Genomic DNA, 27,313 nt, shown 5'->3' on the forward strand with positions numbered 1-27,313 from the left:
ACCAACATCGAGCTTTAGCCAAACCTTAACCAAGCTCCTAACCCGTGGCAGGTAGCCTAGCGGTTAAGAGCCCTGGGCCAGTAACTGAAAGGTCTCTCGTTTTCATCCCTGAGTGGACGAGTTGAAAATAATAATATGTTGATGTGCCCTTGAGTAAGGCCCTTATTAACCCTAATTGCTACTGTAAGCCTCTCTGGATAAGCACGTCTGCTAAATAGCCTAAAATGGGACCCTAACCTAATTTTAAACAATTCTGAAATGAAATATCGGTTTGCAAGTCACGAGTGTCCATATAACATTTTCCAATTAGGGGACCAGGTTAGTTTAACGATGATGATGCTACATCCGAAAACCATTTGGGGGACGGTACAAGATGGCTGTGTGAGTGGTCGCATTAAACAGAGCTCCTGAAAACCTTTTGTTTTTAAATAAGCCCTAATTTGATTTGATAACCTGGGAAGAAAAAAAAGTCCCATTAATTTTTTCAAATACAACCAGCAGATGGTGCAATTGGTTAAAGCAATTTGTTACGCTGCGACGTAAGGGACCTTGAGGAGTGATGCCTCCATAAAGCTGCCTCCACTGATTTCAGTACAGTGTATATTTGGGAAACAGCAGGTGCCTACTTGCTATCAGAGTTTCCCACCAAAGTAAGTACAGGAAAGCTTTGCCACATACAGAAGACTGAATAATCCTACTGCACAATAGTCCATGGTTTCTATGGTTCCTATTTCAAATGTACCATTATTGTTTTCTAAATTGAATAATTTTTGGGCTTAACCTATTGATATCATTTTTCTAATCTGATTTGACTAAGTCAGATCAATTGTAAATATGATGAAAAAAGGCTTAATTTACAGGCCTAGGTGTTTGTCCACCAGAGTGTGCTATTTACTTAGATTTGGAAGTGGGGTATTGTATTGATATTGGCATTTCTGAAGACAACTGTAGACTTATCTTATTCTATGTGTTGTTGTGTTTTGGAGTCAAGTGTTTTTTGTTGGTTAGTTTGGTTTTTAGAAAGCGATAGAGAGGTTATACAGGAGTAGTGGAGTAGAGGGGGGTGAAGCGGACCAATGGTCTGAGGACTATAGTTTTATGGGAGGAGGAGCTGTGTAGTCGGGGGAGGAGCTGTGTAGTCGGGGGAGGAACTGTGTAGTCAGGGGAAGAGGAGTGGTAGAGCTTTAGGGGAAAAAAGAAAAGAGGCTGAGTTTGAGGAGGAGAAATGTGAGGAGTAAAATCACAATGTGCAATTATATATTTTTATAAATCTATATTTTTAATAACTATACAATTGGTTGGGCAATAGAAACATGGTTTTCAAACAGCAGCTTGTTTTCATTTCTCTCTGCCTAACAGGATGCTGTTACTACATTTACAGCTAGGGTAACTGAGCTCTGTTTCCTGACTTTCTTTTTTTTCACCAAGATAGTGTGTGTGTGTGTGTGTGTGTGTGTGTGTGTGTGTGTGTGTGTGTGTGTGTGTGTGTGTGTGTGTGTGTGTGTGTGTGTGTGTGTGTGTTACGGAGAGAGAGTGAGAGACAGTTCATGGAATGCTGTGATGTCATCAGCTCAGTCATACACAAAGGCAAGGAGGAGGACACACAAGCACACTCGCTCGAATAGTTACTCTGCTGTGGAGCATCTACACCCCCACTGTGAGTACATCCTACTTAAATAACATATCCGTTCTCTCACACATTCTGCTGCATTGTCTATTACAGAATGCCTCTCCTTTTCTGTCCTTTTCCCCCCACTAAGCGTTGAGTAGAAAGAAACCAATGTGTTTGCCAGTAGTGACAGTTCTCAGTCTCCGGCTACCTTTGTCTCCCTCCAAATGTTGCTTATGCTGTTTCCATTGTTAATATGACCACCATGCCTAGTGAAGTACATTCAGCCCCTCTGCTACAACAGCGTTCTGCTCATGCTGTCCTGGGATGTGACCCTGTAGTTTGGTTACAGCCCAATAACGGCCATGTTGAAATGGAGCAGCTGTCTCTTGGGAGTTTGAAAAAAAGGAAGGGGGGTTGGAAAGGGATGTGTGTGGAGGAGGAGGAAAAAACCCACCCATTCCTTTGGAATCGGTTCCCATCCAGAGTCAGACACACTCTCAGAGCCCTGACATGGCTTGAGTGAGGAAACCAGGGTTTGATGGAGGGGAAAATAGATTACTGAGATTACAAAGAAAGGAAAAAGACGACTGTAAGTAGTGACATCTTAAGAGGAGAACAGATAAAGAAAACCAAGGCAAGAAAAACTGTCTAGGATAACTGAAGATAGCAGTAGGATTAGCATACAGTAGGGACTAGGCAGTGCCAATCATCTGCAGTGCAGACAGATGTGATGTAGCAATTTCCCTGAAGCAGAGTCTCCCAGTGATGCCTGCCTGACGAGGGCTGACGACGAATGACGTGTGTGTGTCGAGGGAGGAGGAAGTGTCAGCTCAGAGGACGACAGAGGAAGCAGTCTTCAGCTTGTGTGTGTGTGTGTGTGTGTGTGTGTTTGTGACAGACGAGCCCCGGTCTTCTTCTTCTCCTCATGAGGCTCGTTTAGAAACCAACTCATCTTCAGGAAACTGTTGGCTTAAGGAGTCAGGACAGTACCCCTCCACCTCCAGCCCGCCACCGCCGCCACCATGCTGCAGCAGATCTTAAAGGACATGTACATTGACCCAGATGTGTTGGAGGCCCTAAATGAGGACCAGAAAAAGACCCTGTTCCTGAAGATGAGAGAGGAGCAGGTGCGGCGCTGGACAGAACGTGAGGAGAAAGAAGCGGACCATAGGCCAAAGTCAAAGACAGGTACCAACTCCTCTCACTCACTCCTCTCCACCTTTTCTACTACATCTTCACGTACTGGGGCTGACAGGAGCCATAGTACCTATGTGCCAGAAAGTATTATTACCTGCTTATGAAATAAGCCTACAGACATGTTCCATTGAAACCCACCTGGTCTTTCTGAAGCCAAGTACATTAGACAAGTCTTAGATACAGCGGGGAGAACAAGTATTTGATATGCCGATTGATATGATATGACACTGCCGATTTTGCAGGTTTTTCTACTTACAAAGCATGTAGAGGTCTGTCATTTTTACCATAGGTACACTTCAACTGTGAGAGACGGAATCTAAAACAAAAATCCAGAAAATTACATTGTATGATTTTTAAGTAATTAATTTGCATTTTATTGCATGACATAAGTATTTGAATACCTACCAACCGGTAAGAATTCCGGCTCTCACAGACCTGTTAGTTTTTCTTTAAGAAGCCCTGCTGTTCTCCACTCATTACCTGTTTGAACTCATTACCTGTATAAAAGACACCTATCCACAAATTCAATCAAACAGACTCCAACCTCTCCACAATGGCCAAGACCAGAGAACTGTGTAAGAACATCAGGGATAAAATTGCAGACCTGCACAAGGTTGGGATGGGCTACAGGACAATAGGCAAGCAGCTTGGTGAGAAGGCAACTGTTGGCTCAATTATTAGAAAATGGAAGAAGTTCAAGATGACGGTCAATCACCCTCTGGGGCTCGCAAGGTCCCCTTGCTCAAGACAGTGCATGTCCAGGCCCGTCTGAAGTTTGCCAATGACCATCTGGATGATCCAGAGGAGGAATGGGAGAAGGTCATGTGGTCTGATGAGACAAAAATAGAGCTTTTTGGTCTAAACTCCACTCGCCGTGTTTGGAGGAAGAAGGGTGAGTACAACCCCAAGAACACCATCCCAACCGTGAAGCATGGAGGTGGAAACATCATTCTTTGGGGATGCTTTTCTGCAAAGGGGACAGGACGACTGCACCGTATTGAGGGGAGGATGGATGGGGCCATGTATTGCGAGATCTTAGCCAAAAACTCCTCCCCTCAGTAAGAGCATTGAAGATGGGTTGTGGCTGGGTCTTCCAGCATGACAACAACCCAAAACACACAGCCAGGGCAACTAAGGAGTGGCTCTGTAAGAAGCATCTCAAGGTCCTGGAATGGCCTAACCAGTCTCCAGACCTGAACCCAATAGAACATCTTTGGAGGGAGCTGAATGTCTGTATTGCCCAGCGACAGCCCCGAAACCTGAAGGATCTGGAGAAGGTCTGTATGGAGGAGTGGGCCAAAATCCCTGCTGCAGTGTGTGCAAACCTGGTCAAAAACTACAGAAAACGTATGATCTCTGTAATTGCAAACAAAGGTTTCTGTACCAAATATTAAGTTCTGCTTTTCTGATGTATCAAATACTTATGTCATGCAATAAAATGCAAATTAATTACTTAAAAATCATTCAATGTGATTTTCTGGATTTTGGTTTTAGATTTCGTCTCTCACAGTTGAAGTATACCTATGATAAAAATGACAGACCTCTACATGCTTTGTAGGTGGGAAAACCTGCAAAATCGGCAGTGTATCAAATACTTGTTCTCCCCACTGTAGGTTGGTGTATTTTCTGCTGTGAGCTGCAAGCATGTGGTTTACCTCTGACAGACATCCTGTGATGATGCGTCTACTGAAAACGTTGTCAGTATCAACTGCTGCTTTTTGCAGGCCCTCTGTGTGGGTGTCTGCCTGCAAGGTTATGCACTTTGTTTCAATCAGATGGCATTACCTGTTTATATTATGCTAAGCAGGCCTGAGAGTAGGTAATGGCTAAAAAGGCTACTTGTGTCTTTTGTCAAATGACTACCTGCAGTTACCAGGGTTACCATTTACTGTCATAATAGGAACACTGGAGGCTATGAGGAAGTAGCCCTGCCTTGTGTAGCATCACCGGGGTGAGAGAAAGGAGGAGGTCTTCAACTCGGGTTTGTATTCATTTCCAGTAACTATTTCTGAAAGAGTAGTCCTACTGCCAGATCAGGATGTGGACCTGCTATCTCGTTTGAGGAAATTACATACTTACAGCTGACTCGCCCACAATTGATTGAATCATTGGTTCAATAATCAATTGTTTTAAAGAGGCCTTATCAGTGAACACAAAGCCCGTCTTAGTGTAAGACAACAAACATCCGAAACAGGTGCCATGCAGATCTGATACTCAACAACAACAACAGAGCAGAATGTCTAGTGTGTGTGTGTGCGTGCGTGTGTGTGCAGGGCCTTGCTTTAGATTAGTTTGCTCCCAGTGAAGGGAGGTGTCTGGAGTGTGTGTGTGTGTGTGTGTGTGTGTGTGTGGAGTGTGTGTGTGTGTGTGTGCAGGGCCTTGCTTTAGATTAGTTTGCTCCCAGTGAAGGGAGAGGCCTGATGTCTGGAATGTGTGTGTGTCGGGAAAAGAAAGATAACAGAACAGAGGAACATGCGATAGACAGAAATAGTGGCAGCTAGTGTTTCACAGAGAGTAGACTGTTATTTTCTATGTTAGAGAGGAACTCAACTGTTCTTCTATTGTGTATATCAGCTGCAATGAAAGGGTCATTACGCACACCGCTACAAACGTAGGCAGGCTGTAATTCTACCCTGAAACTGGTTTGGTGTAAGGCAACATCTTGCATGTCTGCATTTTCTCGGTTGCAAGTAGCCAGTCCCTGAGTGGGGAATTTGTGTGGTAATGATGACTCGGTTCACAATGTGCTTTACTTTGACATTCCACAGAAGGAATCTGAGATCACAAGACAAAGCTTATCATGAGAAGATTGAGAGAGAAAGAGAGAGAGACACGTAACAGTGGAAGAAAATGAGTCTATGATGGCTGGCTGTAGGTCACTGTAGCACATGTCAGTTTTTGCATTCATTCTGCTTGACGTGTGAATAGGATCAGGGGAAGTCTGGTTTTGGCGGCAATAGACTTCTGACAACAAAGCACTGATTATGGAGCGTCTGAATGTCAGACAGGGAGGAGGGAGAACAGAGGCCTCTATATCGGCTAACAACCAGGGCAGCTATTACGACAAGCCAATGGTCCCCCGATACACACTGGGTCGTTCCATGTCACCATCTCAGAATGTTCTGAAATAATTTCTATAGAAACAGATAAGATTAGCATTCCTGCATCATAATATTTTTGAAATATAGTTTGATCACTGCTGTGTAAACACACACACACACCCTGATACACAGTGCAGTGTTACACACACCACTGGACCATAGGGTTAGAGACATGGAGGTCTGGTTGTTATTGGTGTGAAGCAGAAGAAAATATGGGCCTGTTAAAGCGCAGGACCCAGGTGTCTGTGCAAAGCAGGAAGTGGCTCCAGGCCCACTGGTCCATGCCTTCCAACAATGAAGTGTGAGCAGAGAAGGAAGCCTGCAGGAGGCATAAGGCCATGTGTGTTAATGGTTTAGTGTTATTCATCTGTTCAGTTATATTTAGGTCATTTAGTTTGGGGTGTATGTAGTTAGTGTGTTGCTGAATGTTTGTCCCTACATTTCTGTAGCATGTGTACATGCGTAATTTGTAACATGTAGGCTTTACAACTGGTATGACAGCTTTGCAGTACATGTTTTGGTGTGTTAGTACCCCTATGTGTTCGCCACTATGTGTTCCTGTATGTGTTGTCCATTCCGAGCACAGAACGTGACAGACTGGTGACGTTTGCTAATGGCAGATGATAGAATGTAGTGCAGGTTGGGCCACCTTATTGCCACAGTAACTAAACCTGTCCTTCCATGAAGGTGCCACAGAATAGTGGTTACTGTACTGTATGTACTACATCGGAAATGGCACTGTTCGCTTTACAATCTGTTCAATATGTGGAGGAATATGATTGAGGCCTGGCGTTTCTGAGGGTCTTTAGAGAGGGGTGTGGTCAGAGTCAAGGGGTGAAGTAGCAGGAGTATTGTGACAAGGACATGGTTTCAAGAGGGACACACCTCTTACCAGTTTGACAAGTGTGAAGTCATATCCCAAGTCCCACATGCCATTCATGTAAATTTCTTGCGTGTTGAGAAAATGGTCTGGTTTCAAATAAAATACAATTAAATAAAATGTAATGGTATTTGTCACATGCACCGAATACAACAAGTGTAGACTTTACTGTGAAATACTTACTTAAGAGCCCCTTCCCAACAATGCTGAGTTAAGTATGAACAAGAAATGTCAAATGAAATAGTAAAACAATAAAATAATGGGACTATATACAATGAGTACGGGTACTGAGTCAATGTGCAGGGGTACGAGGAAGTAGAGGTAATTGAAGTAACATGTACATGTAGTTCAGGGCTTGTCATCTGGGTTTGCCCCAGGTGGAATGCGGTGTTGTTGCCACAGGATGGGCTGGCAGGACCAGTTAACTGGTCTGCTCTGGAAGGGTGCCTCTCCTTGTTTTCAACCCAAACCCTCAGTTCAGATTCAGAAAACATTTGTCAATGAGCCAATACATTTTTGCAGCAATCACAATGCATACAGTACATACAAAAACACGTATTTATAAACAACATGAGAATTTGCAGTCAAGTAGGCTGAATAAGTGCCTCTACTGGTCCTCGACTCTGTGTGTGTGTGTCCTGCTTTATTCCCATGAAGGAACATTTCTCAGCCTTTACCCAAAATGTTGCCATGTCATGCTATTTAAGGATGTGGTGACTTTTCTATTTTTTCCCCCATCTCTTCCACTGCTGTCCATAAAAGGAGCCCAGCATTGTCTGTTTACCACAGAAACATAAATATTACAAATCATTGATTTTACTAGTTTGGCAAGAATGTCTCTTCTCTGTTGCTTCCAGTAATATAACTCCAGTGTGTTTCCGTCTCCTGTAGCCAACAGTAAGAAAGTGAGCTGGTTGCTGGGCAGGGACGGAGATGTGGCGGTCATGGCGATTGGAGAGGTGGACGAGCTGAAGACCTCCAAACTCATCTGCACTGGGCCTGCGGAAAGAAGAGCACCACCAAGCCTGCACAATAACACACTGTACGGACACCTCAGCACCACAAGCAGGGATTTTACCTACAATTCTGTGGAGCTGTGATAATGGTATCAAATTGAGTGAGAGGTTAGTTTTTGAGTTTGACATTTTCGATCATTCCTTTTTTTTCCTGTCTGGTCCTGCCTGGTCCTGTCTGTCTCTGCAGCCACCAGACAACTTCCCTGAAGAGCAACCTGGTAAACAGACCAGCCTCAGAACCTGTCAGAACTCGGAGAGAGGATCTGCCTCCCAAAACACAGTCAGGGATACAACTCAATTTAAAGGTGAGAGAGAGAGAGAGAGAGAGAGAGAGAGAGAGAGAGTGTGTGTGTGTGTGTATGTGTGTGTGGAGGTGACCTTCCTGTTGCTGTCATTAATCTCGGGCACAGGCAAGGGCCAGTGAGACGCACGTTCTCCAGGGAGAGTCATCGCTCAGTGGCCAAATAAATCACACCTAGCTCTCCCTCTCCGGACTCTGATACCCCTTCATCTCTTTTTCCTTTTACTCTTCCTTATTGCCTTCAACACCAGCAAAGACCCTCTCCCTTGATCTTCTCTTTCCAACTCAACCACATCCTATCCATCCTTTCAATCACATCCTCCTCTCTTCCCTCCCTCTATCCCATCCTTTCAATCACACCCTCCTCTCTTCCCTCGTCTATCCCATCCTTTCAATCACACCCTCCTCTCTTCTCTCCCTCTATCCTGTCCTTTCAATCACATCCTCCTCTCCCTCTATCCTGTCTTTTCAATCACACCCTCCTCTCTTCTCTCCCTCTGTCCTTTCAATCACACCCTCCTCTCTTCCCTCCCTCTATCCCATCCTTTCAATCACATCCTCCTCTCTTCTCTCCCTCTATCCTGTCCTTTCAATCACATCCTCCTCTCCCTCTATCCCGTCTTTTCAATCACACCCTCCTCTCTTCTCTCCCTCTATCCTGTCCTTTCAATCACATCCTCCTCTCCCTCTATCCCGTCTTTTCAATCACACCCTCCTCTCTTCCCTCCCTCTATCCCATCCTTTCAATCACACCCTCCTCTCTTCCCTCCCTCTATCCCATCCTTTCAATCACACCCTCCTCTCTTCTCTCCCTCTATCCCGTCCTTTCAATCACATCCTCCTCTCTTCTCTCCCTCTATCCCGTCCTTTCAATCACATCCTCCTCTCTTCTCTCCTTCTATCCTGTCCTTTCAATCACACCCTCTCTTCCCTCCGTCTATCCCGTCCTTTCAATCAAACCCTCCTCTCTTCTCTCCCTCTATCCCGTCCTTTCAATCAAACCCTCCTCTCTTCCCTCCCTCTATCCCGTCCTTTCAATCACACCCTCCTCTCTTCCTCCGTCTATCCCGTCCTTTCAATCAAACCCTCCTCTCTTCTCTCCCTCTATCCCGTCCTTTCAATCAAACCCTCCTCTCTTCTCTCCCTCTATCCCGTCCTTTCAATCAAACATCCTCCTTTCAATCACATCTCCTCTCTTCTCTCTTCTATCCTGTCCTTTCAATCAAACCCTCCTCTCTTCTCTCCCTCTATCCCGTCCTTTCAATCAAACCCTCCTCTCTTCTCTCCCTCTATCCCGTCCTTTCAATCACATCCTCCTCTCTTCTCTCCTTCTATCCTGTCCTTTCAATCACACCCTCTCTTCCCTCCCTCTATCCCGTCCTTTCAATCAAACCCTCCTCTCTTCTCTCCCTCTATCCCGTCCTTTCAATCACATCCTCCTCTCTTCTCTCCTTCTATCCTGTCCTTTCAATCACACCCTCTCTTCCCTCCCTCTATCCCGTCCTTTCAATCACACCCTCCTCTCTTCCCTCCTTCTATCCTGTCCTTTCAATCACACCCTCCTCTCTTCTCTCCCTCTATCCCGTCCTTTCAATCACACCCTCCTCTCTTCCCTCGTCTATTCCATCCTTTCAATCACATCCTCCTCTCTTCCCTCGTCTATCCCATCCTTTCAATCACACCCTCCTCTCTTCTCTCCCTCTATCCCGTCCTTTCAATCACACCCTCCTCTCTTCTCTCCCTCTGTCCTTTCAATCACACCCTCCTCTCTTCCCTCGTCTATCCCATCCTTTCAATCACATCCTCCTCTCTTCCCTCCGTCTATCCCATCCTTTCAATCAAACCCTCCTCTCTTCTCTCCCTCTATCCCGTCCTTTCAATCACATCCTCCTCTCTTTTCTCCCTCTATCCTGTCCTTTCAATCACACTCTCCTCTCTTCTCTCCCCCTGTCCTTTCAATCACACCCTCTCTTCCCTCCCTCTATCCCGTCCTTTCAATCACACCCTCCTCTCTTCCCTCCTTCTATCCTGTCCTTTCAATCACACCCTCCTCTCTTCTCTCCCTCTATCCCGTCCTTTCAATCACACCCTCCTTCTCTCCCTCTGTCCTTTCAATCACACCTCCTTCTTCTCCCCTCTGTCCTTTCAATCACACCCTCTCTTCCCTCCGTCTATCCCATCCTTTCAATCAAACCCTCCTCTCTTCTCTCCCTCTATCCCGTCCTTTCAATCACACCCTCCTCTCTTCCCTCCTTCTATCCTGTCCTTTCAATCACACCCTCCTCTCTTCTCTCCCTCTATCCCGTCCTTTCAATCACACCCTCCTCTCTTCTCTCCCTCTGTCCTTTCAATCACACCCTCCTCTCTTCTCTCCGTCTATCCCGTCCTTTCAATCACACCCTCCTCTCTTCTCTCCCTCTGTCCTTTCAATCACACCCTCCTCTCTTCCCTCCTTCTATCCTGTCCTTTCAATCACACCCTCTCTTCCCTCCCTCTATCCCGTCCTTTCAATCAAACCCTCCTCTCTTCTCTCCCTCTATCCCGTCCTTTCAATCACACCCTCCTCTCTTCTCTCCTTCTATCCTGTCCTTTCAATCACACCCTCTCTTCCCTCCCTCTATCCCGTCCTTTCAATCACACCCTCCTCTCTTCCCTCCTTCTATCCTGTCCTTTCAATCACACCCTCCTCTCTTCTCTCCCTCTATCCCGTCCTTTCAATCACACCCTCCTCTCTTCCCTCGTCTATTCCATCCTTTCAATCACATCCTCCTCTCTTCCCTCGTCTATCCCATCCTTTCAATCACACCCTCCTCTCTTCTCTCCCTCTATCCCATCCTTTCAATCACACCCTCCTCTCTTCTCTCCCTCTGTCCTTTCAATCACACCCTCCTCTCTTCCCTCGTCTATCCCATCCTTTCAATCACATCCTCCTCTCTTCCCTCCGTCTATCCCATCCTTTCAATCAAACCCTCCTCTCTTCTCTCCCTCTATCCCGTCCTTTCAATCACATCCTCCTCTCTTTTCTCCCTCTGTCCTTTCAATCACACCCTCCTCTCTTCTCTCCCCCTGTCCTTTCAATCACACCCTCTCTTCCCTCCCTCTATCCCGTCCTTTCAATCACACCCTCCTCTCTTCCCTCCTTCTATCCTGTCCTTTCAATCACACCCTCCTCTCTTCTCTCCCTCTATCCCGTCCTTTCAATCACACCCTCCTCTCTTCCCTCCTTCTCTGTCCTTTCAATCACACCCTCCTCTCTTCTCTCCCTCTATCCCGTCCTTTCAATCACACCCTCCTCTCTTCTCTCCCTCTGTCCTTTCAATCACACCCTCCTCTCTTCTCTCCGTCTATCCCGTCCTTTCAATCACACCCTCCTCTCTTCTCTCCCTCTGTCCTTTCAATCACACCCTCCTCTCTTCCCTCCCTCTATCCCATCCTTTCATTCACACCCTCCTCTCTTCTCTCCCTCTGTCCTTTCAATCACACCCTCCTCTCTTCCCTCCTTCTATCCTGTCCTTTCAATCACACCCTCCTATCTTCTCTCCCTCTGTCCTTTCAATCACACCCTCCTCTCTTCCCTCCCTCTATCCCGCCCTTTCAATCACTCCCTCCTCTCTTCTCTACCTCTATCCCATTCTTTCCATTCTCTCCACTTTTTTGGTCCAATTCCTGTTAATCTCTCTCTCTCGCTGTCTCGCTCTCTCGCTCTCTCTCTCTCTCGCTCTGTTACGCTCTCTCTGTGTTTGTGTGTGTGTGTTCTTGTTTGTCTGTCTGTCTGTCTGTCTGTCTGTCTGTCTGTGTCTGTCTGTCTGTCTGTCTGTCTGTCTGTCTGTCTGTCTGTCTGTCTGTCTGTCTGTCTGTCTGTCTGTCTGTCTGTCTGTCTGTCTGTCTGTCTGTCTGTCTGTCTGTCTGTCTGTGTCTGTCTGTCTGTCTGTCTGTCTGTCTCTGTTTGTCTGTGTGTCTGTCTGTGTCATTAATGTGTGTATGTGCCAATTTATATGTATAAATGAGCTGTTTTTATTAAGTGTGTAGGAGGTAGAGTGATTTAGTTCATTTTGTGTTATAGTGAACCCTGCATATTTTAAATTGAGAAGTGTGGTTGACACATGTTTTGTGCATAAGTATGTGTGAAGGAGGGGTTGTGGATGTGGGGGGGTTAACTCCGTTTTCACGCTATTTTAAAAAGAGGGAGAAGATTTTCTGCATTGTCATGGCAACCCTGTGCACATATCAAGTGCGAGCCAGGGTGGACACTGTCTCACCTGCCCCTGATCCTCCACTCTGTAGAGCACAGTATTGACCATGATCCTCCACTCTGTAGAGCACAGTATTGACCATGATCCTCCACTCTGTAGAGCACAGTATTGACCATGATCCTCCACTCTGTAGAGCACAGTATTGACCCCGATCCTCCACTCTGTAGAGCACAGTATTGACCATGATCCTCCACTCTGTAGAGCACAGTATTGACCCCGATCCTCCACTCTGTAGAGCACAGTATTGACCATGATCCTCCACTCTGTAGAGCACAGTACTGACCATGATCCTCCACTCTGTAGAGCACAGTATTGACCATGATCCTCCACTCTGTAGAGCACAGTATTGACCCCGATCCTCCACTCTGTAGAGCACAGTATTGACCATGATCCTCCACTCTGTAGAGCACAGTACTGACCATGATCCTCCACTCTGTAGAGCACAGTACTGACCATGATCCTCCACTCTGTAGAGCACAGTATTGACCATGATCCTCCACTCTGTAGAGCACAGTACTGACCATGATCCTCCACTCTGTAGAGCACAGTATTGACCATGATCCTCCACTCTGTAGAGCACAGTATTGACCCCGATCCTCCACTCTGTAGAGCACAGTATTGACCCCGATCCTCCACTCTGTAGAGCACAGTATTGACCATGATCCTCCACTCTGTAGAGCACAGTATTGACCCCGATCCTCCACTCTGTAGAGCACAGTATTGACCATGATCCTCCACTCTGTAGAGCACAGTATTGACCCCGATCCTCCACTCTGTAGAGCACAGTATTGACCCCGATCCTCCACTCTGAGCACAGCATTGACCACTCAGATGTGGCTCCTTCCAGGCACCCACGGCTGATCCTTCAAACATAAGTTCACAAATGTTTATATACTGAACAAAAATATAAACTCAACATGCAACAATTTTCAAAGATTTAACTGAGTTACTGTTCATATAAAGAAATCAGTCAATAATATAAAAACAAATCATTAGGCCCTAATCATGGATTTCACATGCCTGGGAATACAGATGTACATCTGTTGGTCACAGATATAATTTTAAAAAAGAGAAGAAGCTAGTTGCATGGATCAGGAAACCAGTCAGTATCTGGTGTGACCACCATATCACTCGTGCAGCGCGACACATCTCCTTCTCATAAAGTTGATCAGGCTGTTGAGTCTGGCCTGTGGAAGGTTGTCCCACTCCTCTACAATGGCTGTGAGAAGTTGCTGGATATTGGCGGAAACTGGAGCACGAGATCATCATCAGGAACTGGTACATTTTCAGCTTCCAGGAATTGTCTACAGGTCCTTGCGACATCGGTAAGTGTATTATCATGTTGAAACATGAGGTGATGGTTGCGGATGAATGGCACGACAATGGGCCTCAGGATCTTGTCATGGTATGTCTGTGCATTCAAATTACCGTCAAAAAAATGCAATTGTGTTCGTTGTCCATATTTTGTGCCTGCCCATAACATAACCCCACCGCCACCATGGGGCACTCTGTTCACAACGTTGACATCAGCAAACCACTCGCCCACAAGACGCCATACACATGGTCTGCGGTTGTGAGGCTGGTTGGATGTCCTGACAAATTCTCAAAAACGATGTTGGAGGTGGCTTATGGTAGAGAAATAACATTTATATTCTATGGCACCAGCTCTGGTGGACATTCCTGCAGTCAGTATGCCAAATGCACACTCCCTCAAAACTTGAGACATCTGTGGCATTGTGTTGTGTGACAAAACTGAACAGTTTTGAATGGCCTTTTATTGTCACAGCACAAGGTGCACTTGTGTAATGATCATGCTGTTTTAATGATTATCCTGGCAAAGGAGAAATGCTCGCTAACAGGGATGTAAACAAATTTGTGCACATTTTTGAGAATATTTTGGGGTATACGTACAGTTTCTGGGATCTGTTATTACAGTGAAACATGGGACCAACACTTTACATGTTGCATTTATACGTATTTTTGTTCTGTGTAGAATAGTCTGAATAAGCACATAAGAAATTAATCCAAATTAAATATGCCTATGTGGTCTTCAGCGTGCTTACATTTTTCTAAGTAAAAAATGTCAAACACCTAGCAGGTTCTTGTCAGAAAATGTAAAGTGTGTTTTGAATCTCGCAGCTCACCTGACATGTTCCTGCTTTTCCAACAGGAGAACAGTGAGGAAGTGAGGACATTGCCCCCTCTACAGGTATGTTTGTGTACTGCACGTTACTGTCTGTGTCTTGGCTCTCTCTGTAATGCCTGTGTTTGTGTGTTCAACCCACAGGGGGCAGTGAGAGAGCAGCTGCCACCTGCAGCAGTGGAAAAAGTAAGTATTATAACGGATTTCTGAGTTTGGGTTCTGTAAAGGGTTTGTATTATACTATTACATTATGAGGGCATTTGTTTTATGATTCACTTTCTTTTAAAAGTTAGATATTCTCATGTGGTATCTCTTATGTTGATTGCATAAACATACATGCTACATTAATTTAACACAGAGTTAAAGGGCCTATCCGGAGTTCAATAACAAGGTGGTCATTCCAGGACTTGTTTTAGTAAACAGCTGAGTGATGGGGCTTGAGACATATAACCACAAATTCATAGACAGAGCTATGGATAGAAGGACTGACCATCCATGATATCAAAATTATAGTTTTAGTCATGTTTTGAGTCAATAAAGTGTTTGTTTACAATATAGTTACTTTGTTTACAAACATTGGAGTAAAATAAGCTAATATTTTGGGTTCCGACAGTTAATTTTGTTTGTTTGTTATTGTCACACACCGGATAGGTGCAGGGAAATGTGTTGTTTTTACAGGGTCAGGCATAGTAGGCATTTACAGTGGGGCAAAAAGGTATTTAGTCAGCCACCAATTGTGCAAGTACTCCCACTTTAAAAGATGAGAGAGGCCTGTTATTTTCATCATAGGTACACTTCAACTATGACAGACAAAATGAGAGAAAAAAATCCAGAAAATCACATTGTAGGATTTTTAATGAATTTATTTGCAAATTATGGTGGAAAATAAGTATTTGGTCAATAACAAAAGTTAATCTCAATACTTTGTTATATACCCTTTGTTGGCAATGACAGAGGTCAAACGTTTTCTGTAAGTCTTCACAAGGTTTTCACACACTGTTGCTGGTATTTTGGCCCATTCCTCCATGCAGATCTCCTCTAGAGAAGTGATGTTTTGGGGCTGTTGCTAGGCAACACGGACTTTCAACTCCCTCCAAATGTTTTCTATGGGGTTGAGATCTGGAGACTGGCTAGGCCACTCCAGGACCTTGAAATGCTTCTTACGAAGCCACTCCTTCGTTGCCCGGGCGGTGTGTTTGGGATCATTGTCATGCTGAAAGACCCAGCCACGTTTCATCTTCAATACCCTTGCTGATGGAAGGAGGTTTTCACTCAAAATCTCACGATACATGGCCCCATTAATTCTTTCCTTTACACGGATCAGTCGTCCTGATCCCTTTGCAGAAAAACAGCCCCAAAGCATGATGTTTCCATCCCCATGCTTCACAGTAGGTATGGTGTTCTTTGGATGCAACTCAGCATTCGTTGTCCTCCAAACACGACGAGTTGAGTTTTTACCAAAAAGTTATATTTTGGTTTCATCTGACCATATGACATTCTCCCAATCTTCTTCTGGATCATCCGAATGCTCTCTAGCAAACTTCAGACGGGCCTGGACATGTACTGGCTTAAGAAGGGGGACACGTCTGGCACTGCAGGATTTGAGTCCCTGGCGGCGTAGTGTGTTACTGATGGTAGGCTTTGTTACTTTCGTCCCAGCTTTCTGCAGGTCATTCACTAGGTCCACCCGTGTGGTTCTGGGATTTTTGCTCACCGTTCTTGTGATCATTTTGACCCCACGGGGTGAGATCTTGCGTGGAGCGCCAGATCGAGGGAGATTATCAGTGGTCTTGTATTTCTTTCATTTCCTAATAATTGCTCCCACAATTGATTTCTTCAAACCAAGCTGCTTACCTATTGCAGATTCAGTCTTCCCAGCCTGGTGCAGGTCTACAATTTTGTTTCTGGTGTCCTTTGACAGCTCTTTGGTCTTGGCCATAGTGGAGTTTGGAGTGTGACTGTTTGAGGTTGTGGACAGGTGTCTTTTATACTGATAACAAGTTCAAACAGGTGCCATTAATACAGGTAATGAGTGGAGGACAGAGGAGCCTCTTAAAGAAGAAGTTACAGGTCTGTGAGAGCCAGAAATCTTGATTGTTTGTAGGTGACCAAATAATTAACTGTATATGTTATATTCTTCAAGAATATCATTCATTTAGAATTCATTCAAGTCCAAAAATATATGTTGCATCTGCAGATTGCCCCTTTAAGGTATAACGCTATGCACAGTTCCTGAGTAAGGTTGAGTTATTGTCACTTCCTGAACAGTGATAATCATATCATCTGTGGCATACGATCAATTGTCATGTAAACAGGAAAGCACAATGTTAAACTCTTAGTATTTCTGGCCAGATATGAGGTTGAGAAAGTGACACATTACGGGCTACAGGTAGCCTAGTGGTTAGAGCATTGGGCCAGTAACCAAAAGGTTGCTGGTTCAATTCCCCAAGCCAACAAGCTGAAACATCTGTTGAAGTGCCCTTGACAAGGCACTTTATTGTCATTTGCTCCAGGGGTGAGGTACTGCTATGGCCGACCCTGTAAAAGTGCACATGAACAGTATGTGACAACAAATAAAAAGTAGTGGCAGCTTTTCAAGCTTTGCTTCTGGACAGTCACACCTAACCTCTCTCTGCCTTTTGTACTGCCTCTCTCTAACCTCTTTCTGCCTTTTGTACTGCCTCTCTCTAACCTCTCTCTGCCTTTTGTAATGCCTCTCTCTATAACCTCTCTCTGCCTTTTGTAATGCCTCTCTCTAACCTCTTTCTGCCTTTTGTAATGCCTCTCTCTAACCTCTCTCTGCCTTTTGTACTGCCTCTCTCTAACCTCTCTCTGCCTTTTGTACTACCTCTCTCTGCCTTTTGTAATGCCTCTCTCTAACCTCTCTCTGCCTTTTGTACTGCCTCTCTCTAACCTCCCTCTGCCTTTTGTACTGCCTCTCTCTAACCTCTCTCTGCCTTTTGTAATGCCTCTCTCTAACCTCTCTCTGCCTTTTGTAATGCCTCTCTCTAACCTCTCTCTGCCTTTTGTAATGCCTCTCTCTAACCTCTTTCTGCCTTTTGTAATGCCTCTCTCTAACCTCTCTCTGCCTTTTGTACTGCCTCTCTCTAACCTCTCTCTGCCTTTTGTACTGTACTACCTCTCTCTGCCTTTTGTACTGCCTCTCTCTCACCTCTCTCTGCCTTTTGTACTGCCTCTCTCTAACCTCCCTCTGCCTTTTGTACTGCCTCTCTCTAACCTCTCTCTGCCTTTTGTAATGCCTCTCTCTAACCTCTCTCTGCCTTTTGTAATGCCTCTCTCTAACCTCTCTCTGCCTTTTGTACTGCCTCTCTCTAACCTCTCTCTGCCTTTTGTACTACCTCTCTCTGCCTTTTGTACTGCCTCTCTCTCACCTCTCTCTGCCTTTTGTACTGCCTCTCTCTAACCTCCCTCTGCCTTTTGTACTGCCTCTCTCTAACCTCTCTCTGCCTTTTGTAATGCCTCTCTCTAACCTCTCTCTGCCTTTTGTACTGCCTCTCTCTAACCTCTCTCTGCCTTTTGTACTACCTCTCTCTGCCTTTTGTACTGCCTCTCTCTAACCTCTCTCTGCCTTTTGTACTACCTCTCTCTGCCTTTTGTACTGCCTCTCTCTCACCTCTCTCTGCCTTTTGTACTGCCTCTCTCTAACCTCCCTCTGCCTTTTGTACTGCCTCTCTCTAACCTCTCTCTGCCTTTTGTACTCTCTCTACCTCTCTCTGCCTTTTGTACTGCCTCTCTCTAACCTCTCTCTGCCTTTTGTACTGCCTCTCTCTAACCTCCCTCTGCCTTTTGTACTGCCTCTCTCTAACCTCTCTCTGCCTTTTGTACTGCCTCTCTCTAACCTCTCTCTGCCTTTTGTACTACCTCTCTCTAACCTCTCTCTGCCTTTTGTACTACCTCTCTCTGCCTTTTGTACTGCCTCTCTCTCTCTGCTCTCTGCCTTTTGTACTGCCCCTCTCTAACCTCTCTCTGCCTTTTGTACTGCCTCGCTCTAACCTCCCTCTGCTTTTTGTACTGCCTCTCTCTCACCTCTCTCTGCCTTTTGTACTGCCTCTCTCTAACCTCTCTCTGCCTTTTGTACTGCCTCTCTCTAACCTCTCTCTGCCTTTTGTACTGCCTCTCTCTAACCTCTCTCTGCCTTTTGTACTACCTCTCTCTGCCTTTTGTACTGCCTCTCTCTCACCTCTCTCTGCCTTTTGTACTGCCTCTCTCTCACCTCTCTCTGCCTTTTGTACTGCCTCTCTCTAACCTCTCTCTGCCTTTTGTACTGCCTCTCTCTCACCTCTCTCTGCCTTTTGTACTGCCTCTCTCTCACCTCTCTCTGCCTTTTGTACTGCCTCTCTCTCACCTCTCTCTGCCTTTTGTACTGCCTCTCTCTAACCTCTCTCTGCCTTTTGTACTGCCTCTCTCTAACCTCTCTCTACCTTTTGTACTGCCTCTCTCTAACCTCTCTCTGCCTTTTGTACTACCTCTCTCTGCCTTTTGTACTACCTCTCTCTAACCTCTCTCTGCCTTTTGTACTGCCTCTCTCTCACCTCTCTCTGCCTTTTGTACTGCCTCTCTCTAACCTCTCTCTGCCTTTTGTACTGCCTCTCTCTCACCTCTCTCTGCCTTTTGTACTGCCTCTCTCTAACCTCTCTCTGCCTTTTGTACTGCCTCTCTCTAACCTCTCTCTACCTTTTGTACTGCCTCTCTCTAACCTCTCTCTGCCTTTTGTACTACCTCTCTCTGCCTTTTGTACTACCTCTCTCTAACCTCTCTCTGCCTTTTGTACTGCCTCTCTCTAACCTCTCTCTCCTGTCTCTCTAACCTGTCTCTCTCCTGTCTCTCTAACCTCTCTCTGTCTCTCTAACCTCTCTCTACTGTCTCTCTAACCTCTCTCTACTGTCTCTCTAACCTCTCTCTCCTCTCTCTCCTGTCTCTCCTGTCTCTCTAACCTCTCTCTCCTGTCTCTCTAACCTCTCTAACCTCTCTCTAACCTCTCTCTACTGTCTCTCTAACCTCTCTCTCCTGTCTCTCTAACCTCTCTAAACTCTCTCTCATGTCTCTCTAACCTCTCTAACCTCTCTCTCCTGTCTCTCTAACCTCTCTCTCCTGTGTCTCTAACCTCTCTAACCTCTCTCTCCTGTCTCTCTAACCTCTCTCTCCTGTCTCTCTAACCTCTCTCTCCTGTCTCTCTAACCTCTCTCTCCTGTCTCTCTAACCTCTCTCTCCTTGCTCTCTAACTTCTCTCTCCTTGCTCTCTAACCTCTCTCTCCTTGCTCTCTAACCTCTCTCTGCTGTCTCTCTAACCTCTCTAATCTCTCTCTCCTGTCTCTGTAACCTCTCTCTGCTGTCTCTCTAACCTCTCTAACGTCTCTCTCCTGTCTCTCTAACCTCTCTCTCCTGTCTCTCTAACCCCTCTCTCCTGTCTCTCTAACCCCTCTCTCCTGTCTCTCTAACCTCTCTCTCCTGTCTCTCTAACCCCTCTCTCCTGTCTCTCTAACCTCTCTCTCCTGTCTCTCTAACCCCTCTCTCCTGTCTCTCTAACGTCTCTCTCCTGTCTCTCTAACCTCTCTCTCCTTTCTCTCTAACCTCTCTCTCCTGTCTCTCTAACCGCTCCCTCCTTGCTCTCTAACCTCTCTCTCCTTGCTCTCTAACCTCTCTCTGCTGTCTCTCTAACCACTCTCTGCTGTCTCTCTAACCTCTCTAACGTCCCTCTCCTATCGCTCTAATCTCTCTCTCCTGTCTCTGTAACCTCTCTCTGCTGTCTCTCTAACCTCTCTAACGTCTCTCTCCTGTCTCTCTCACCTCTCTCTGCTGTCTCTCTAACCTCTCTAATGTCTCCCTAACCCCTCTTCCCTGTCTCTCTGTTCCAGCCGTACCTGGCCTTGCCGTCTCATCCCTCTTTCTTTGTCTGTTTGGGGGAGCAGCTGAACTGTAGCGGCCCTCCAGTATGTCCGTCATCACTCTCTACCACAGGCTGCAATGGGACTGGGGTGGGACTGGGGAAAGGGGGTTATTTTTACTGTGTGTGTGTGTGTGTGTGTGTGTGTGTGTGTGTGTGTGTGTGTGTGTGTGTGTGTGTGTGTGTGTGTGTGTGTGTGTGTGTGTGTGTGTGTGTGTGTGAACTTACACACACTCCCCTGGAGCAGATGGTTATTAAACTTGATCAGGGAACTGAAACACCAGAGACGAGGAGTGCGTCGGTCACAGATGGATGGGGATTGTGGGACTGTCTCCTGAGGTTTGGGCAGGGGAGCTCTCCTTTCCTCTCTTCTCCTAATGCAGCCAAGCTGAACCGCAGGACCAAACTCTCCTCTATCATTTCATCCTTACCCAAGACTCATCGCAAACATGCCGCTGCACGTCTCTGCCCAACCCATGTCAATGTCCCAATGCACAACCCCACACTTTTATTTCATCTGGTTGGACCAAGAGACAGAGATTCTATGTTTTAACAGATGATTTGTTTTGTAGAATTCAGGCTTTGTCAATCTTAACCGTACAAATAGCTCAGTGACTCAGACGTCTGGCAGTGGTTATTTGTGGTTGATATTTGTTTGTGAGATCAGGAGAGGGGACTGATTAGGTACTGCTGATGTAGTTCTATTTGGTGCTGCTGCTACAGTGGAGGGGTGGGGGGGGTGGGAGGGGGCGAGTGGAGTGTGTTGATGTCACTGTATATGTCCTGGAAGCATCCCATCAAACCTTCCAGTAACATAAAGACATTTGTTTCAGGTAGAAGAAGTGTTATATATAAAATGATGCATATGATTGTGACTGTTCTTTCCGTTTCCCCCAGCAGGCTGACTTGGAGCAGGATGTAGAAGTTGGTGGTCCACAGGAAAATCCAGTCCTCCTGTCCTACAGACCTCACCCCAGAGCTGGCCCTTCCAACCTGAGGCTGGGTACCACACTGTCCTCTGTACCAAGCTCCACTCCATCCCCGGTCCCCACTGACACACCGTCTCATGTCCCCAAGACCATAAACCCTGTCCCTACCATCACACCGTTTTCTGTCCCCAAAACCATCACACCGCCTGCTTTCCCTAGCATCATAACACCATCCCCTGTAACCAACAGTGTCATACCATCTCCTGTCCCCAGCAGCAGTGTCACACCATCTCCTGTCCCCAGCAGCAGTGTCACACCATCTCCTGTCCCCAGCAGCAGTGTCACACCATCTCCTGTCCCCAGCAGCAGTGTCACACCATCTCCTGTCCCCAGCAGCAGTGTCACACCATCTCCTGTCCACAGCAGCAGTGTCATACCGTCTCCTGTCCCCAGCAGTAATGCCATCAGAGCTGCTCTAGAAAAGAGCACTGCCAAATCACACGCTTCAGAGAAGACCGTCACACTGTCCCCTGTCCCTAGTCCCGTCACACTGTCCCCTGTCCCTAGTCCCATCACACTGTCCCCTGTCCCTAGTCCCATCACACTGTCCCCTGTCCCTAGTCCCATCACACTGTCCCCTGTCCCTAGCCCAATCACACTGTCCTCTGTCCCAAGCAGTGTCAAAACATCTCCTGTCCCCAGTGTCTCACCCTCCCCTGTCCCCAGTACCACTTGGTCCCCTGTCCCCACTACCACTTGGTCCCCTGTCCCCACTACCACTTGGTCCCCTGTCCCCAGTACCACTCGGTCCCCCCCTGTCCCCAGTACCATTCGGTCCCCTGTCCCCAGTGCCACTCGGTCCCCTGTCCCCAGTACCACTCGGTCCCCTGTCCCCAGTACCACTCGGTCCCCTGTCCCCAGTACCACTCGGTCCCCTGTCCCCAGTACCACTCGGTCCCCTGTCCCTAGCATCTATACACCATCCCCTTTCCACAGGACCGTCACTCCATCCCCTGTGGCTAGCAGCACGGCCATAAGAGAAGCTCTAAAGAAGAGCACCACCAAAACACATGCTCCAGAGAAGACCACTGTCACACCGCTGTCCGCTTCAACCAGACTCCACCCCCAGGAGACGCCCAGCAGCAGAGGTAAGATAGTAGAGCAGCATGGGTGATTGAGTCCCCTCACATTACAACACTGAGCTGAATATATTGAGATTGTTGTGAATGATTATGGTGGGAGAAACAGATTATGGCCTCAGAAACAGGAAGCATGTAGACACCAGGGCACCTGCACAGTTTTACTTCACACTTTCACACAATGTTAATGAAGTCATGACAGGCAGTTCTCTTCCCTGCCACCTGGGGGCTATGTGAGAATGATTATCTGTCTTTGAAGCACTTTCACCTGGTGTGTTGGATAATGGACAGTTCATGGTTCGGCTGCAGACCCTTTCAGTGTACGTTCTTACTGTGGTTAGTGAGGTGGGTTTATTTCCCAGCCCAGTGTCCTAGCCAACCATTGCCTCAGCCCACAGGAGTCTTTATGAACTGGCAGACTAAAAGCAGGCCAGCCTTAGGGGGAGGAAACCAGTGTGATTGTGTCATGGTCACACATTCTCTCTCTCTCTCTCTCTCTCTCTCTCTCTCTCTCTCTCTCTCTCTCTCTCTCTGTCTCTCTGTCTCTCTGTCTCTCTGTCTCTCTGTCTCTCTCTCTGTCTGTCTGTCTCTGTCTGTCTGTCTCTGTCTCTCTGTCTCTCTGTCTCTCTGTCTCTCTGTCTCTCTGTCTCTCTGTCTCTCTTTGTCTAGTTTTCCACAGTCCCTATAACATGACTTGTATCAGTGTATGATTGTGATATATGATATCAAATGTCTCTGACCCTCACATATAGTTTTCATGGCTTTGCCCTTGTAGCTTAACTATGTTTCTTGAGTTCATTTGATCAGGAAAAGGATCGTAGTTTTGATAAGCTGCCCGCATCCCTGGCCCAGTTCACAAACCAGACCGACAGACAGGGGAGCTAGACCAGCACCACCCAGTGGAAGACTGATCACACTGCAGCCAGTCCTCCACCGGACATAGTAGGGAAAAAAAGTCAGCATCTATAGTCTGCCCGGGCTGGATATATACTAAACTTACAACAAGGTTGGCTGAGGTACCTGTAATTCAGGTAATTCAGTACTTACCAGCATTTGTAACTTGAGTATGGCTCGCCATGAAGTGCTTTGAAAGGCTGGTCATGGCTCAAATCAACACCATTATCCCAGAAACCTTAGACCCACTCCAATCTGCATACCACCCCAACAGATCCACAAATTATGCAATCTCTATTGCACTCCACACTGCCCTTTCACACCTGGACAAAAGGAACACTTATGTGAGAATGCTATTAATTGACTACAGCTCAGCGTTCAATACCATAGTGCCCTCAAAGCTCATCAATAAACTAAGGACCCTGGGACTAAACACCTCCCTCTGCAACTGGATCCTGAACTTCCTGACAACATATACGCCACGCTGATCCTCAACACAGGGGCCCCTCAGGGGTGCGTGCTCAGCCCCCTCCAGTACTCTGTTCACTCATGACTGCACGGCCAGGCACGACTCCAACAACATCATTAAATTTGCCGAGAACACAACAGTGGTTGGCCTGATCACCGACAACAACGAGACAGCCTATAGGGAGGAGGTCAGAGACCTGGCCATGTGGTGCCAGGACAGCAACCTCTCCCTCAACATGATCAAGACAAAGAAGATAATTGTGGACTACAGGAAAAAGAGGACGGATCGAGGAGCAGGTTGAGAGCTTCATGTTCCTTGGTGTCCACATCACCAACAAACTAACATGGTCCAAGCACACCAAGACAGTTCTGAAGCTGGCACGACAAAACGTATTCCCCCTCAGGACAATACAAATATTTGGCATGGGTCCTCAGAAGGTTCTACAGCTGCACCATCGAGAGCATCCTGACTGGATGCATCACTGCCTGGTATGGCAACTGCTCGGCCTTCGACCACAAGGCACTACAGAGTGTAGTGTGAATGGCCATTCGAGCTTCCTGCCATCCAGGACCTCTATACCAGGCGGTGTCAGAGGAAGGACCTTAAAATTGTCAGACTCCTGCCACCCTAGTCTTAGACTATTCTCTCTGCTACCGCACAGCAAGCGGTACTGGAGTGCCAAGTCCAGGTCCAAGAGGCTTCTAAACAGCTTCTACCCCCAAGCCATAAGACTCCTGAACATCTATTAGCATTGCCCCCCCCTCTCCACACCACTCTCTCTTGTCATCTATGCATACTCACTTTAATAACTCTACCTAACTTTACAGCTGAAGTCAGAAGTTTACATACACCTTAGCCAAATAGATTTAAACTAAGTTTATGAAATGGCTTTCTTCTTGCCACTCTTCCATAAAGGCCAGATTTGTGCAATATACGACTGATTGTTGTCCTATGGACAGAGTCTCCCACCTCAGCTGTAGATCTCTGCAGTTCATCCAGAGTGATCATGGGCCTCTTGGCTGCATCTCTGATCGGTCTTCTCCTTGTATGAGCTGAGTGTTTAGAGGGACGGCCAGGTCTTGGTAGATTTGCAGTGGTCTGATACTCCTTCCATTTCAATATTATCGCTTGCACAGTGCTCCTTGGGATGTTTAAAGCTTGGGAAATCTTTTTGTATCCAAATCCGGCTTTAATCTTCTTCACAACAGTATCTCGGACCTGCCTGGTGTGTTCCTTGTTCTTCATGATGCTCTCTGCGCTTTTAACGGACCTCTGAGACTATCACAGTGCAGGTGCATTTATACGGAGACTTGATTACACACAGGTGGATTGTATTTATCATCATTAGTCATTTAGGTCAACATTGGATCATTCAGAGATCCTCACTGAACTTCTGGAGAGAGTTTGCTGCACTGAAAGTAAAGGGGCTGAATAATTTTGCACGCCCAATTTTTCAGTTTTTGATTTGTTAAAAAAGTTTGAAATATCCAATAAATGTCGTTCCACTTCATGATTGTGTCCCACTTGTTGTTGATTCTTCACAAAAAAATACAGTTTTATATCTTTATGTTTGAAGCCTGAAATGTGGCAAAAGGTTGCAAAGTTCAAGGGGGCCGAATACTTTCGCAAGGCACTGTACCTTGACTTTGTTGACCTTAAGCCATTTTGCAACAACTTTGGAAGTATGCTTGGGGTCATTGTCCATTTGGAAGACCCATTTGCGACCAAGTTTAACTTCCTGACTGATGTCTTGAGATGTTGCTTCAATATATCCACATCATTTTCCTTCGTCATGATGCCATCTATTTTCTGAAGTGCACCAGTCACTCCTGCAGCAAAACACCCCCACAACATGATGTTGCCACCCCCGTGCTTCATGGTTGGGATGGTGTTCTCTGGTTTGCAAGCCTCACCATTTTTCCTCCAAACAAAACAATGGTCATTATAGCCAAAAAGTTATATTTTTGTTTCATCAGACCAGAGGTAATTTCTCCAAAAAGTACGATCTTTATCCCCATGTGCAGTTGCAAACCGTAGACTGGCTTTTTTATGGCGGTTTTGGAGCAGTGGCTTCTTCCTTGCCTTTCAGGTTCTGTTGATATAGGACTTGTTTTAGTGTGGATATAGATCATTTTGTACCTGTTTCCTCCAGCATCCTCCAGGTCCTTTGCTGTTGTTCTGGGATTGATTTTCAGTTTTCGCACCAAAGTATGTTCATCTCTAGGAGACAGAACGCGTCTCCTTCCTGAGTGGTTTGACGGCTGTTTGTCCCATGGTGTTTATACTTGCGTACTTGCGTACAGATTAATATGGTATCTTCAAGCATTTGGAAATTGCTCCCAACGATGAATCAGAATCTACAAAAAAAAATATTTTGATTTTCACATGATGTCAATTAGCCAGAAGCTAATCAGAAGCTTCTAAAGCCATGACATCATTTTATGGAATTTTCCAAGCTGTTTAAAGGCACAGTCAACTTAGCGTATGTAAACGTCTGACCCACTGGAATTGTGATGAAGTTAAATAATCTGTCTGTAAACAATTGTTGGAAACATTACTTGTGTCATGCACACAGTAGATGTCCTAACCGACTTGCCAAAACTATAGTTTGTTAACAAGAAATTTGTGGAGTGGTTGAAAAACAAGTATTAATGACTCCAACCTAAGTGTATGTAAACTTCCGACTTCAACTGTACATACTACCTCAACCAACCGGTGCACGCACATTGACTCTGTACCGGCACCCCCTGTATATATTGCATTTTGTTTCACTGCTGCTCTTTAATAACTTGTTATTTTCATCTCGTATTCTTATCCGCATTTTTTTGAAACTGCACTGTTGGTTAGGGGCTCATAAGTAAGATTTTCACTGTAAGGTCTACACATGTAGTACTCGGCAAAAGTGACTATAAAAATTGGATTTGATAATTATCTGTACAAAACAGTTCATACTTGTGGAATATAAAAATACTTACTTGATATGTTTTACAGTTTCTTGAAATACTTGGCAAATGCAACTTATTTCTATGTATTTTGTATTTATTATGGATCGCCATTAACTGCTGCCAAGGCACCAACTACTCTTCCTGGGGTCCGGCCAAAGTAAGGCAGTTATACATGTATTGTAATGTTTTTTTAAAAATTGTATAACAGATTTCACAACACACTGTGTGCCCTCAGGCCCCTACTCCACTACCACATAACTCTTACACATAAAATCCATGTGTACGTATGTGTATAGAGCATATGTTACATGTGTGTGTATGTGTCTGTGCTAATGTTTGTGTTGCTTCACAGTCCCCACTGCCATCAGTTACCTGATGTGGAATAGAGTTCCATGTAGTCATGGCTCTATGTAGTACTGTGCACCTCCCATAGTCTGTTCTGGATTTGGAGACTGTTAAGAGACCTCTGGTGGCATGGCTTGTGTGGTATGCATGGGTGTCTGAGCTGTGTGCTAACTGCAGCTCTTTG

The 27,313-nt window shown here is 45.9% G+C and overlaps 1 protein-coding gene across 5 annotated transcripts in view; it reads left to right on the forward strand.

The window, feature by feature from the left end:
- Nucleotides 1–1,486: 1,486 nt before the first annotated feature.
- Nucleotides 1,487–27,313, forward strand: part of LOC135544159 (mucin-2-like) — a 48,228-nt gene continuing 22,401 nt past the window's right edge. The window contains exons 1-8 of one of the 5 annotated variants that reach the window (XM_064971575.1): nt 1,487–1,657; nt 2,511–2,800; nt 7,682–7,832; nt 7,994–8,111; nt 14,531–14,569; nt 14,648–14,689; nt 21,306–22,485; nt 23,146–25,082. In XM_064971575.1, the coding sequence (XP_064827647.1) occupies nt 2,635–2,800; nt 7,682–7,832; nt 7,994–8,111; nt 14,531–14,569; nt 14,648–14,689; nt 21,306–22,485; nt 23,146–23,186 (1,737 nt within the window). In that variant the 5' untranslated portion in view covers nt 1,487–1,657; nt 2,511–2,634 and the 3' untranslated portion in view covers nt 23,187–25,082. The other 4 variants (XM_064971573.1, XM_064971571.1, XM_064971574.1 and 1 more) reach the window with 4 other exon arrangements.

The sequence above is a fragment of the Oncorhynchus masou genome, chromosome 8, assembly GCF_036934945.1.
Source record: "Oncorhynchus masou masou isolate Uvic2021 chromosome 8, UVic_Omas_1.1, whole genome shotgun sequence".
NCBI classification, from domain to species: Eukaryota; Metazoa; Chordata; class Actinopteri; order Salmoniformes; family Salmonidae; genus Oncorhynchus; species Oncorhynchus masou.